Raw genomic sequence first — 15,021 nt, 5'->3', positions numbered from 1 at the left:
AGTGATTTTTTGAACCTTTTGTTGTTATTTTTAAAGCAGCAGAATCTTGTTTTCCCATAGTTTTTAGAGTAGGCTCAATGAAAGAGAGAAAAAGAAAAGAGCCTAGCCAGCCCGCCCCTTCTTCACTGATCTTTGGGGTCGTCCGGTCTGCAGGCTCCCCCCGGGTACAGCACTGCTACTTCAGTGTGCCCTGGGTCTGGGTCACTGGTCCCTCCCTTCTTCACTAGGCACCAGATCTCAGCTTAAGGGTCACTTCCTCCTAACCCTTTCTGTCAGGTAAAATGTCCCTAACACAGGCTCTCGTATCACTGTGTACCTGTCTTCCCAGCATCTGTCAAGGCCACATTTCACATTTGTGTGACTTTTTTTAACTTTTAAAGACTTTTTTTTCTTTGATGTGAACCATTTTTAAAGTCTTTATTGAATTTGTTACAATACTGCTTCTGTTTGATGTTTGGGTATTTTGGCCCTGAGTCATGTGGGATCTCAGCTCCCCAACCAAGGATCGAACTCACACCCCCTGCATTGAAAGGTCAAGTCTCAACCACCGGACTGTTTGAGGAAGTCCCATTTGTGTGACTTTTTGATTAGCATTTGTCCCCTGCATCTCCTCCCTGCCTCAAACTATATATTCCATGGAGGCAGGGTATGACTGTTTTTCCTCAGCAGTATATTGAGCACAGCACCCTTACATAGAGTAGGTGGTCAATGAATATTTGTTGAGTGAATGACCATTTGAAACTATTAAGGAAAAAACCAACAGCCGAAGATATTTTACAGTCTTTCTGTCACTGTCTAAAGTCAGGTTACCAAAAATGGAAAACAGATGTGGAACATAAAATACAAAAGTGCTTCAGAGGGGCTTCCCTGGTGGCTCAGTGGTAGAGAATCTGCCTGCAACCAAGCTTGTGCGCCACAACTACTGAGCCTGTGCTCCAGAGCCCAGGAGCCACAATTACTGAGCCCACGTGCAGCAACTACTAAAGCCCGAGCACCCCAGAACCCGTGCTCTGCAACAAGGGAGTAGTCCCTGCTTGCCTCAACTAGAGAAAAGTCCTCACAGCAATGAAGACCCAGCACAGGCAAAATTAAATTTAAGAAAAAGAAAAGAAAAAGAATTGCTTCACAAACCGCCTTCTCCTAACAAAGAAAAGTTTCAGCAATCGTGCCTTGACAGGTGGACGGAAGGATGACCTAATTAGGTCTTTGGTAGTGCAGAGTCTGTGATCTGCATTTCCTGAGGCTCAGTTCATTCCCTATCTTCCAGCCTCCTTGGGGACAGAAGAGATATCACAAGGTCAGGAAAAAAAATCAAGTGTAAAAATCTAATGCAAATATCTAAAAGTGAGTTGCTCAAAACTACACCGTTAAGTGCATTTTTCCACCACTGCCCAAGATCTTGACGTGACCACAGGGGGGGAAATTGATGTTTCAATCAGTTAAAAATGTTAAACCTATGATTCAGCAACACAAGTAACTATGTCAAGGTGAATAAAAAAATATAATTGGGCTTATTAAGTGTGTAAATAACTTCAAGAATCATCTTAAGCACACTGGGTGTGATTAGGAATTTTAATTTGTATTTCAAATGAAGGGTAAGATAAACACTTTAGTTTGGGAGGGAAGAGCAAGAGAGGGTGACCCTCCAGCTGTTGCCTCCAAGAAATTCCAGTAAAATATGGGACAGACATAGAAAACGGACTTGTGGACACAGGACAGGAAGGGAAGCAGAGGGTGGGATGAATTCAGAGTAGCACTGACATATATACACTGCTGCTGCTGCTGCTAAGTAGCTTCAGTCGTGTCCGACTCTGTGCGACCCCATAAACGGCAGCCCACCAGTCTCCCCCATCCCTGGGACTGTCCAGGCAAGAACACTGAAGTGGGTTGCCATTTCCTTCTCCAATGCGTGAAAGTGAAAAGTGAAAGTGAAGCCGCTCAGTCGTGTCCGACTCTTAGCAACCCCATGGAATGCAGCCTACCAGGCTCCTCCATCCATGGGATTCTCTAGGCAAGAGTACTGGAGTAGGTTGCCACGTATAAAACAAGGGCTTCCCTGATAGTTCAGTTGGTAAAGCATCCACCTGCAATGCAGGAGACCCCAGTTCGATTCCCAGGTTGGGAAAATCTGTATTCCCAGTATTCTTGGGCTTCCCTTGTGGCTCAGCTGGTAAAGAATCCACCCACAATGCAGGAGACCTGGGTTTGATCCCTGGGTTGGGAAGATCCTTTGGAGAAGGGAAAGGCTACTCACTCCAGTATTCTGGCCTGGAAAATTCCATGGACTGTAGAGTCCATGGGGTCGCAAAGAGTAGGACACAACTGAGTAACTTTCACTTCACGTGTAAAACAGGTAGCTAGTGGAAAACTGCAGTAGAGTGCAGGGAGCTGAACTGGTGCTCTGTGATGACCTAGAAGGGTGGGATGGGGGGATGGGAGGGAGGGTCAAGAGAGAGTGGATACATGTATACTTATGGCTGATTCATACTGCTGTACAGCAGAAACTCATACAACACTGTAAAGCAATTATACTCCAATTAAAAAAGTAAAAAAAGATTAATTCCTTAGAGATTAAAGGAATACTGTACTTAAACATAAGTCTTAAGAATAACTTGCTATTTTAGTTGTGAGCTCTCTTGTTCTTTTATCCTTAACTTGTCTTCAAATATCAACCTGACTAAAGAAAGGACAGCTCCAGGGCAAAATTTAAATGGCTGTTCTGCAGGGAAGGTATTTACAACCTTCTTAATAGCTTGTAGACATTGAAGCAACTGAGTGTTTATCCCTAGGTGTCTCATAAGTGCCTTATAGGTAATAAATTCTGCCTTAGTGACAGCTAGTTTACACGAATAGGAGGTAAAGGATTTGAAATGAGCCCTGGAAACCAAGAAATTAAGACGTACGTAATTGCTTAGCAGAAAATGTCAAGATTCACTGGTTCCATGGCTTAATCTACTGCCTGAAAGAGCAGAGGCCATGGTGATTGGAGATGGTGAGAAAAAGGAATGGAGAGAGAGGAGGGAAGGACAGAGAGATCTATGGCCTTGACTTTGGAATTGATGTTAGACTTCATCACTCACTGGTTAGCCTTTTATTGGCAACAATCTTTGAGCTTTGGTTTCTTTGTTTGAAAAATCAGTAAAGATATTGACTCTTACAGAGTTTTTATGAGGAGTAAATCAATTAATGCAAGTTACATCTGATATGTGGTTGGTGCTCAATAAATTATGAGTGAATACATACTGGGTTGGCCCAACATCTTAACCTGAACGAACTTTTTGGACAATCCAATAGAAACAAGGAGATAAAATAACAACCATCAACAAGCATGATGCTTTCAAATCCAGGCACCCCATCACGAAGACATTACTGGTGGACCGGCAACAACAAAAAGCCTTTAAAGCCCTCCTAGAGCCCACAAAGAAAGTTCAGGTGCCTTGTCTTGGCATTCTGACAGCTTATGGAGTCTAGTCTAGTCCCACTTCTCCCCATCCTTCCCACTTTGCTCCAGTAACAATCTGAACTGCTTACAGTACTACCTGCCTTTATACTTGCCCTGCTCTTGACCACCTTCCTACCTTTGCTTTTCTTTCAGCCTCAATCCTCTTGCTTCACCTCCACATTCTAAATCCTGCTCATCCCTATTAACAGTCCTAAGAACTCCATGAAAAACTGTTTTGGATTTTTCTAAGTTTATTTTTTAAAGTATATATAATGCTATTAAACTGAGAACAAGAAATAAAAGTATGTAACTCAGTGATTTTTAGTATATTACAAGATTGTCCAATGATCACCACTATCTAAGCCCAAAACATTTCATCATCTCCCCCAAGAAACCTCATATTCATTATCAGTCACTCCCTATTTCCCATTTCCCATTCTCTGGCAACCACAAAACTGCCTTCTGTCTCTATGGATTTGCCTATTCTGGACATTTCATACAAAATGTGGTCTTTTGTGTGTGGCTCCTTTTGTTTACCATGTTTTGAAGGTTCACTCACTTTATAGTATGAATCAGTACTTTGTTCTTTTTTGTTGCTAAATAATATTCCACTGTTTAAATATACCATCTTTAATTTATCCATTCATCAGGTGATAGAAGTTTAGGTTGTTTCTACTGTGAATGAAAAATACTGCCTGCCCAACTGGTAAATAAAAGATGTTACAGCTGTTAAGCCATCACATTACAGTCTCTCTGATGGTGAGCTCTGGGGGAACTCAGGATGAAATAGGATGCCTGTCATCTAGCAGTCAGCCACCCCCTGACTGCAGCCACCCTGACAGTGCCCCCGAAGAGAGTCAGGATGAGAAGGCACAGGATGCAGGCAACAGACAGCTGAGGTGCATAACAAAGGAATCACTCCAGTGAGCCCAGACTCTTACATCTTCCCATATACAGAAAAGCACTAAATTCCGTAACTTGACATATCTGGTTTCTTTAATTAACAGTAATCTTTTGATGTTCTGACTACCTGGTTTTTGTGGCAAAGACTCCTGTATGTCCTGGTTCCTCCCTTATCTCGTCAAGAGTTATCTAAGATGTTGTGTCCCAGGCTTGAAGTCCTCAGAAAGTCTGCCAAATAAAACATTTCTTAACTTGTAGGCTGTGCATTTTTTTCAGTCGACACTACTTTTTTGGCTATTACAAATAATGCTGCTATGAGGATTCATATGTAAGCTTTTGTGTGGACATGTGTTTTCATTTCTCTTGGGTGTATATCTAGGAGTGGAATTGGTGGATCATATGGTAACTATGTTTAACCTTTTGAGAACTGCCAGACTGTTCTTCAGAGAAGCTGCACTATTTTGTTTTTACCAGCAGTGTATGGGCATTGCTTTCATAAGTTGTATTATTTTAAAGTAAGTAATTTTAAAATGTAATTTATTGGCATCAGAAATGTAACAAATATCAAAAGTCCTATACAGAACGCTACTGTTTTTCTAATCCACAATCTCAGTAAACTATATATATCCCAGGATTGTTCTGAAGGCTCTCTCCTGACACTCCCAAAATGAGAATGGTGTCTCCAGTGCTGAAAACAGTAATGATCAACAGTGGGAATAAGGACTGGAAGTGTGAGGTATATACGCCACTAACAGAAGATGAGTTAGAGATACATATAGAGATTGCTTAAAACATAACACAGTACTGGGCTTCCCCGGTGGTCCAGCAGTTGACAATCCGCCTGCCAATGCAGGGGACATAGTTTCGATTCTTGCTCTTAGAAGATCCCACATGCCACAGAGCAACTAAGCCCATGCATCACAACTACTGAGCCCAGCCCCCGCAACTACTGAAGCCCCCATGCCCTAGAATCCATGCTCCACAACAAGGGAAGCCACAGCAAGGCAAAGCCCAAGCTTGGCTACTAGAGAGTAGTCCCTGCTCGCCGCTACTAGAGAGTCCCTGTGCAGCAATGAAGACCCAGCCCAGCCAAAAATAAATAAATAAATCTTAAAAAAAAAAAAACAGCACTCACTGCCAAACGAGTAAAACGACATACACACACACAAAATCAAGCAAACATGAGATCAGCATATTATTAAGCTATAGGAAGAGTTCATTTGTAGACAGGCCTGGTTCTCCCATACCTTTGACCATCTGAGAACTCAGCCCTTGTGCCTTGGAAACAAACAACTATTTTAGAATTAATTATTTTTCCCTGTGACAAGAGCAGTCTTTAGAGATGTAGAAACTTAAAGATTCAAATCACAGTATTAACATTTGATATCTGTGTCACTTTGGGCCAGCTGCTTAACCTCTTTGAGCCTCAGTTCCCTCATCTGTAAAACAGGGATAAAAATTTCTAACTCGTAGAGTTACTATGACAGGCACATAATAATAAGTGGTGACTTCTATAATGCTTATTTCCATCTCTTATATAGCAGTTATCCTGGGAAATCTTAGAAGGTGACAATAACTAAACCTGAAGTAGCCAATTATCTTTCAATTGTAGGTAAAAGTACTAAATTGCTAAATGTGTGCACACATGCTAAATCACTTCAGTCGTGTTCGACTCTTTGTGACCCTATGGACTGTAACCTGCCAGGCTCCTCTGGCCATGGGATGCTCCAGGCAAGAACACTACAGTAGGCTGCCATGCCCTCCTCCAAGGGATCTGCCTGACCCAGGGATGGAAGCAGCATATCTTATGTCTCCTACACTGGTAGGTGGGTTCTTTACCACTAGTGTCACCTGAGAAGCTCAAATTGCTAAATATTCTGATGTAAATATGAGTGAATCAATTTTCAATTGATAGAGGAAATCACTAGACAGTATTTCAAAAATGAGCTCATGTAAAATGCAAGTATTGGGGGCTATAATATACAATCTCTAATTTGTCAAAGACATATTTCATCTGCACTGCAGTAAAATCAGGTATAATGGACTGGGAATCCCTAAGACACGGGTCTGGTGTTCCATTATTCTCCCAACTTTTATGACTGTAGGCAAGTCAATTCTTCATTTATAAAAAAATTTTAACATCTGTTTTTATTGTATTTCAAGACTGTTCAAAGAATCAAAAGGTTTTCTAGATGATTAAGCATTATTCAATTTTAATAAATATTGACAATCATAATCATATATCTGTTTTCCATCTTTAAAAGCACAACAATAGGAGCAAATTCTACCATTATTTAGAAAGTTCTAGAGTAACCAAGTGTATTGGGGAAGCAGCGACAAGATTTGAAGGTCAACAACAAGGTTCAAATTATTACTTGCTATGTAATCTTCGAAAGGGGACTTAACCTATGTAAGCCTCAGGATCTTTAGCTATAAAAAGAGGATATCTCTCATCACACCCAAAAATTAACTTGAAATGGATCACAGACTTAAACATTTAAGAGCCAAAACAACAAAACCACTGGAAGAAAACACAGAAGTAAATCTCAGTTATCTTGGATGATTTCCTAGAAATGACACCTTCCTTATCAGACAGGAAACTGATAAGTTAGACTTCATCAACAGTAAAAAGTTTATTGTTTCAAATGACACTACGTATTTTTCCAAAGAAGGTTAGAAATGCACAATAAGCTCATGAAAAGATGCTCCACATCACTAGTCATTGGAGAAATGCAAATCAAAATCACAATGAGATACCAACTTCACACTCTAATACGGCTATACAAAAGGGCAGACAATAACAAGTATCAGTTGGGACCCAGAGAAACTGGAGCCCTCATACATTGTCCCTGGGAAAGTACATTGGTGTGGCCACTCAGGAAAAGTTTGACAGCTCCTCAAAGGGTTAAACACAGAATTACCATAGGACCCAGTAATTCTGCTCCAACGTGTACACCCAGAAGCAATGAAAACGTATGTCCACACAAAAACCTGTACATGAATATTCATTACAGTGTTGTCCATGATAGCTTAGAAGTGAAAACAATGCAAATGACCATCAACTGAGGAATAGGTAAACAAAATGTTCTTAATTAGTAGTACAACGTAATATTATTCAGCCATAAAAAAAGAATGAGGCCCTGATACATGCTACAACAGGGATGAACCTCACAAATGTTATGCTAATTGAAAAGAACCAGACATAAAAGTCCACACATTGTATGATTCTGTATTATGAGACATCCAGAATAGGCAATTCCATAGAGACAAAAAGGAGATTAGTGGTTCCCAGGGAAGAGGGGGAGTGAAAAATGGGAACCGACTGATAATGGATATAGGGTTTCTTTTTGAAATGATGAAAAGTTCTGAAATTAGTGGTTTGACTGTACAAATACTAGAGACCACTGAATTGTACGTTGTAAGACAAGTGAATTTCAGGTGTATAAATTAAATCTCAAGAAGTTTAAAAAATGGGGATAATGCCTATTTTCCAGAACTTCAAGAATTTACTGAGCTAGCATATATGAGAAATGTTCTCTAAATGCCTATTTGTTAATTACGTGGTACAGAACACCAAAGGAGTCTTCCCATTTCAAGGAAATAAGTGGAGATGATAGACTTCCCAGGACCACATTCCACAGTTCAATGCCTGACTCAATTAGGTGGTCGTTCAAGGGGTAGAATTATTTTCAGTTAACTTTTCACTTTCATGCATTGGAGAAGGGAATGGCAACCCACTCCAGTGTTCTTGCCTGGAGAATCCCAGGGACGGTGGGCTGCCGTCCATTGGGTCACACGGAGTTGGACACGACTGAAATGACTTAGCAGCACCAGCTGCAGCAACTTACTTTATTTGAAGTAGAAATCTGAGAATAAGATAGGGAGTTCAGTCTCTGACAAGTTAAGACATGTAATCCTGCTCAGTCTGAAACTCTGTAAAAACAATTTCACTTTGTATCTACTTTCCTGCCTTCCAGGCTTTTTGCCTTTCCCTCCTCTTGGCTCTTCTGCCAGAAATGAAAACTCTTCTGTGAAAGGAAAAGGGTGGAAGAGTCAGTGCAATTTGTTCAGGCATGTTATGTTGAGATGACTAGATTCTCTGCACGACACTCACTGGCATACTTTCACCTCTCATGCTTGGCTCAGAGCCTACAGTTTCTTTCTTTTTTTCAGTGAGCCAGGAAGTTTCGCCCAAAGACTCTTTTGACATGGATGGGGATCACTTGGGGCTGTGAAATGCATCTATTGCTGGTATTGCTTTCAAACTATTCTTTAAATAATTAAAAGTGACCACGAGGACCCATGAGTAGATCCATACTAAGATAGATAACTGGGCCATAATATCTTATTTGAAGAATATCACGTGTTTATCACATTCATTACTGGAACGTGTATTTCAAGACTGAAATGTGAAAAATGCTCAAAACATCAAATATACATTATGGGACGCTTAAGGACATATTTCATCTCCTATTTTTGAAAAGAGGAAGGCTTTTACTTTTTCTCTTATATACCTTCTTGCCATTTAAATGTTTTTTAAAACAATAAGAATGTATTAACTTGTACTATAATGATGATAAAACAATGAGAAAAAGAATATACAAGGAAGTCTGAAAAGGAGAGACACTTAAAGGACACAGTCTAAGAAAAGTGTCTATTTATAAACTCTGGATTGTAACTGGAACTCAACAACTTGTATAGAATTCTCTGCCTAAAGAAGCTGCTACTGAGTGTCTGGGAGCAGCTGCTATGAGAATTAAATCAACCATCACTTTCTCAGTAGAAATAAAAAGAGATGTGGTCTTTCATAAAATTAAATTTTAACTCATAGGGAATTTAGTTCTCAGGCTGTTGTGATGTACAGATAATATGTACATCAGAAACTTCTGGGATCCTGGTGGTTCAGTGGTTAAGCACCTGCCTTCTAATGCAGCCCCGCTGCACTACAGGATATCTACATGCAGGCTGGTCTTGTCTGCCTGCCTGACTGGAGTCCAGAATGGCTTGGCTTTGGAGTGTCAGACCTAGGCAAATGACACTGACACGCAGGTGGGAAAATTCAGCTCTTTCCTTTCTTAATGGGAAATTCACCTAAGGCCTTGGCCTTGAAATGCATAGCACAAACACCAAAAACATCAATTAATTCAAACTTGTCTGCTGTGGGGAACTGAGAACAGAAATTAGACCTCTACCTCCCACATTCCTTCATCTCCAAATTAGCTACTAACTGATTAGCACACCAATTAAAAGTACTATAAACAAACACAAAACCAGCAGTTGTGATTTTTATAGCAGACCCTAGAGGCTAATGAGCTCAGTGGGTTAAACAGCTAAGAGGCTTATACAGCAGTGATGCTGTATGAGAATGACACATCGCCACTTCCTGAAAACTCTGTCCAAAAGAAAAAAAAATCAATGAGAAACATCTCCTCAACAGTATTAGAGTTTCCTGGAAAAAGTACAGGATGACTTATTTCTGAGACTTACCAATTATCAGCATTTCAGATCCTTGCCTCTTTGATTTATTTTATTTCCATAAGTGCTATTCACTGTCATGTGGAATCCTGAGCTCCATCAAGTCCTCAGGCTTATCTCAATTCCTGGCCTCCGTGACCTCTCAGCTGCCAATAATTACTTTCTCTCTCTACACACTCCACTCTTCTGCTCTCTCCTAGCTGTTCTTTTTCCTTGATGAGAGGTTATTTTTGTCTCCTCTGATATTCTTGCTCTTGTGCATTTCGGCCATCACCATGTGAATGTACCTGGGGAGGCCCTGGACCAGGATCAGGAACAAGTACAGCAGAGAGATGTACAGGGAAGAGCAGGACTGCCCAGCCCAGCCTAGGTCAGCCTAACCCCACTGGTCTACAGATGTGTGAGTGATCATAAATGAGTGACAATAAATAAATAATAGTGAATGCTTAGGTATTCTGTTAACATAGCAGAAGCTACCTGATAGAATACACCTACTCAAGCTTTAGCTCTGAGAAGTTACACATATCACCATGTTATTACCTAGCAATCTAACAAAAGAAACAGTAGTGACATGCACTGCTATATTAAAATGGATAACCAACAAGGTCCTACTGTACAGTACAGGAGACTCTGCTCAATGTTATGTGGCAGTCTGGAAAGGAGGGGAGCTGCGGGGAGAATGGATACACGTATATGTATGGCTGAGTCCTTCTGCTGTCCACCTGAAACTATCACAACACTGTTAATCAGCTGCTAATAAGCTATACTCCAGTATAAAATAAAAGTTTAAACCTAAAGAAAAGAAACAGTAGTGATATGATGACAGTGATGATGAAAACATTAAAATCATAATTAGCTAACACATACTGAACATTTACTATGCACTAAGCACTTTCAAAGTACTAACTCATTTAATGTTAGCCCCCTTCATAAATAAACTTTTACTGACAGAACAGTACTCAATTTACAGACTTATTGAGAAGATGCACACAGAGTTCCTGCATACTGCATACCTAGCTGCCCCCATTACTAACTTTCACTTTAGCATGGTACATTACCACAATTAATGAACTAGTACTGACATTTCGTTATCAACTAAAGTCCGTAATTTACTCAGATTCTTTAAGTTTTTCTCTAATGTCCTTCTTTTGTTCCAGGATCCTATTCACCACATTATATTTAATCTCCTTAAGCTCTGATAGTTTAATCCCTCTCCTCCTCATTAAATTCTATTATTTTTTTGGCAACAGTTTTATTGAGATACAATTCACATACTGTAAAATTCACCAATTTAAAATATACAATTCAATAGTTTCTACCATACTGACAGAGTTGTGCAACTATCACCACAGTCAATTTTAGAACTGTGTGAGTTTTCATCACCCCCTCAAGGAAATCCTGTACCCTTTGGCCATCACCTCCCAAACCTTTCCCCTTTCTCTCCAGCCCTAGACAACTACTAACCTACTCTCTGTCTCTATAAATTTACCTATACTGGACATTTCATATGAAGGAACCACACAAAATATGGTTTTCTGGGAATGGTTTCTTTCATCTATGTTTTCAAGGTTTTACCCACATGTTTTAGTACTTCATTTTCATTGGCTGAATAATATTCCACTGTATATACATACCACATTTTGTCCATCTGTTCATCAAATGGTAGACATCTGGGTTCTACCTTTTGACTACTATGAACATTAATGAACAAGTTTTTGCATGAGCATATGTTTTCATTTTTCTTGGGTGAATACTTAGAATTGCTGGGTCAAGTGACAACTCTGCATTTATTTTTTTTCAAAGAACTGCCAGACTATGTTCTAAAGCAGCTGTAGGGACTTCCCTGGTAGTCCAGTGGCTAAGACTCCACTCATCTAATACAGGGAGCCTGGGTTCAATCCCTAGTCAGGGAACTAGGTCCCACATAGCAAAACTATGACCTGGCATAGTCAAATAAATAAAGCAAGCAACTGTACCATTTTTCACAGGTAAGAAATTGAAGCCCGGAGGGATTAAGTAATTTGCCAAAGTTCATATAGCTGAAAAGCAGGAGGGGTGGGGAAGGGCTGGTGCATCCTGGTGATCAATCTCCAGACCCCAGCTCCTGAGGACTACAGCACACTACGGAGCCCAGAGACTATGAGTTAATTCTGCCTTCTTACCAGGTCTGCCTCTCACCCTTCTGGGGAAAGGTGCTTAACTCTCCACACCCTTTTTCATAAAGCCCCTCTCTAGATTTAAAATCCACAAATTAACAGAAGACGGAATCACAATAAAGAATCATAAATGAGAAATAAAATGACTGCAAAAAAAGTTTTGATAATGAAATACATTCTGAGATTCTTTTAGTTTAACAAGAGAGCAAAGGTGCACCATGATAGTAGCCATGTACCTAAAATGTCAATGTAATGGGAGCTCACATGTGAGGCATTCTTTCCCTCCTTAAATTTGAGGAAACGGGATTTAATCTATAGAATGATAAGTAAACATTAATAAAGGCTTCCCTATCATTATGAGATACTGAACTCTTCAGGGTCCCTTTAGGAACCCTCCAGAAATATTACTATCATGACTGAAATCAAGTCCTAGCTAGGAGGCAGGAAAATGGACAAAATGACCAGCAGGTTATGATTCTATGACTTTAGAGATTTTGTGAAAACATATGATTTAATTTTTGGTCCACAGACTTAAAGTCCTAACCAGGACTAACTTACCCTGAATAGCAGACAGATATACAAAGGTGTCTTCATGCTCCAAGTTCTCCAAGAATATCTGAAACCACAAAATATAGCAGTGACATGATTTACAAACAGCAAGCGAGATTTAAGACACCGTTAGAGCAGACTCAAAAGAATAAATGCTTGTACTCCTCTTTGCTGTAGCTCGATACTGCTCTGACTGTGAATCTTATAGGGAAAATAGTACATATGTTTGAAGTTCCATTTTTATAATGGTTAAAAAAAGGGTAGCGATCAGGGAGAGATACTTCTTGAAGTTATCTAGTACACATTAAAAGTAGGCATGGAAACCAAACTCTGGAAGAACAATTCTCACATTTTTTCCACTACAGCCCACAGTAGATAGCCCGTTCTTAGAAAAGACGTGACAGACTACAGGCCCTGACACACAAGAGGCCAGGTTTGGGGCTATGTTCAATGAATGGCATATCTGCTATAATTTGATCCTTTTCTCTTGCACTCAAGAAAGCATATGGAAATGCAAGGGCAAGACAGAGATGTTATTACTGGGATAACCTTGAATCTGTTCTAATTTATTTTAAAAAATCTTTTGCAAACTTCAGCTCTTCAACTGACATTAGTAACATCCTGTAAAAACTCTGGCCTTCTGCTCATGTTCAACTGAGTCTTGCTTCTGTAGAACAATTACAATTTCCCCAAGGGTGGCCCAGAACAGGGCCTGATACACAGTCAAGGCTCCTGGACAGTGGCCTCACCGCGTGTGTGTGTTCTACTCACTATGTGTATGTGTCTGAGTGTGTTCTACTCACCTTGAGAAGCTTCTCCTGCATACCAAGGATTTTTGCTTCTCTCTGCTCTATCCAGCGAGACAGAGTTCGCAGGGCAGCAGCCCGTGTTGGAATTTGAGGATCATAAGCTGATAAAAGAGCTTCCTGGAGCTCTTCCGTGGTTACACTTCCTGATTTTTGCTTTGCAGTGGTGCTGGGCTCACAGACTTCATGAGAAGCAACATGGCTTTGCTGTGGTTCAAGGTGGCCATGAGACACATCACTGTATCTTTCATAACTGGTTTGTTGCTGCTCTTCCCTTTTACCTTCTGGATCCTTTTGGTTTAGGGTACTCTGGGCGGCCACACTGACAGTCTCAGTGGAAAAGGCTCCATGAGTAGAGATGGTAATGCGGAGATCAGCAGCAAGTTCCTGGATGACAGGGTCAGGGTATGTGCTGGAGACCTTCTCCAACAGAGGCAGCAATTGCTTCAGGACAGCAAAATCACTTGACTTCAACTACAAAATGAAATTTAAAAAATGCAAACCCAAATTAACATAGCAGATGCTAATATGACCACAATATGGTGCTAATATGAGCACAAGGCAACAGACGCTAATAAAAAGGGGCTGGAAGCAAATCTTGTTCCTGGTGTAATTCACATATAGCCTGAATCTGGCACTCTAACACTATGGTCTTATAATTATAATTAACATTTACTGAATACTTACCATGTACAGGTACTTTTCTAAATTAAAAAGTACATCAGGAACAAATATTATTACTATTTTTTCCCCTTCCCCACTCCTTCACATATTATTACTCTTAATATTTATAATCTGATGGGCAAACATGGCTATTATTTTAATTTGCATTAATCAGACTAATTGCACTATTAAGCATCCTTCCCTGTTTATTAACTGTCTATATTTCTTCTTCTGGGAACAGCCTATTTTCATCCTTTGTACCCCACTTACCTCTTAGACTTGTTTGTCTCTACAGTTTTTTTTAAAATTTTATTTATTTTTTAATTGAAGGATAATTGCTGTACAGAATTTTGTTGTTTTCTGTCAAACATCTACAGCTATTCTTACCATGACACATTTTAATATCCAGTCATATGGTGAAATTCTTTTATATTTTGAATTGTATTATATTATATTTTTTACTAGGATGTACCTTTTGCCCTAAAAAGATGAGCTCACATTAGCAAAGTACTTAGTGCCTGACACACAGTAAGTACTATGTGAATGGTTTAAATATAAATACAATAAACAAATCACACATACACATATTCACAGCCCTATAAAACAGTTACTATCTATATGTTAAACAGGGTAGGGACTTCATGAGTGGTCCAGGGGTTAAGATTCCACACTTCTAGTGCAGGGGATACAGGTTCAATCCCTGGTCAGGAAACTAAGATTCTACATGCAGGATGGTACAGCCAGAAATTTTTTAAATTTAATTAAAATTAAAGTCACACAGCTGAAAGATGGTAAGATGTGAACCTAATAAATCTGGCTCCAGAGCCCACACTTTTAACTAAATGCTACACAGTCTCATTTGAATGAGTAACGCTATTCTTAACTGCAAGATCTAAAGTGGCTGGTCAGCATACAAGGGTGTCTCAGGCCTGGAAGGGACTGTAATGGTAACTGGCAGAAGGGAAGTTCCCCTAGAAAATGAGAGTGAAAACTACTTAAGATTTTATTCTCTCTAGAAGCTTTGTTC

The 15,021-nt window shown here is 39.9% G+C and overlaps 1 protein-coding gene across 1 annotated transcript in view; it reads right to left on the bottom strand.

Annotated features, from left to right (window-relative positions):
• Nucleotides 1-15,021, bottom strand: part of TANGO6 (transport and golgi organization 6 homolog) — a 179,988-nt gene that overhangs the window by 104,129 nt on the left and 60,838 nt on the right. The window contains exons 13-14 of the mRNA XM_052656048.1: nt 13,329-13,805; nt 12,535-12,592 (exon numbers count right to left, since the gene is read on the bottom strand). Coding sequence (XP_052512008.1) covers nt 12,535-12,592; nt 13,329-13,805 — 535 coding nt within the window. The remainder of the gene's footprint in view (nt 1-12,534; nt 12,593-13,328; nt 13,806-15,021) is intronic.

The sequence above is a fragment of the Budorcas taxicolor genome, chromosome 18 (assembly GCF_023091745.1).
Source record: "Budorcas taxicolor isolate Tak-1 chromosome 18, Takin1.1, whole genome shotgun sequence".
In the NCBI taxonomy this organism is placed as follows: domain Eukaryota; kingdom Metazoa; phylum Chordata; class Mammalia; order Artiodactyla; family Bovidae; genus Budorcas; species Budorcas taxicolor.
This window is presented reverse-complemented; position numbering and strand designations above follow the sequence as displayed.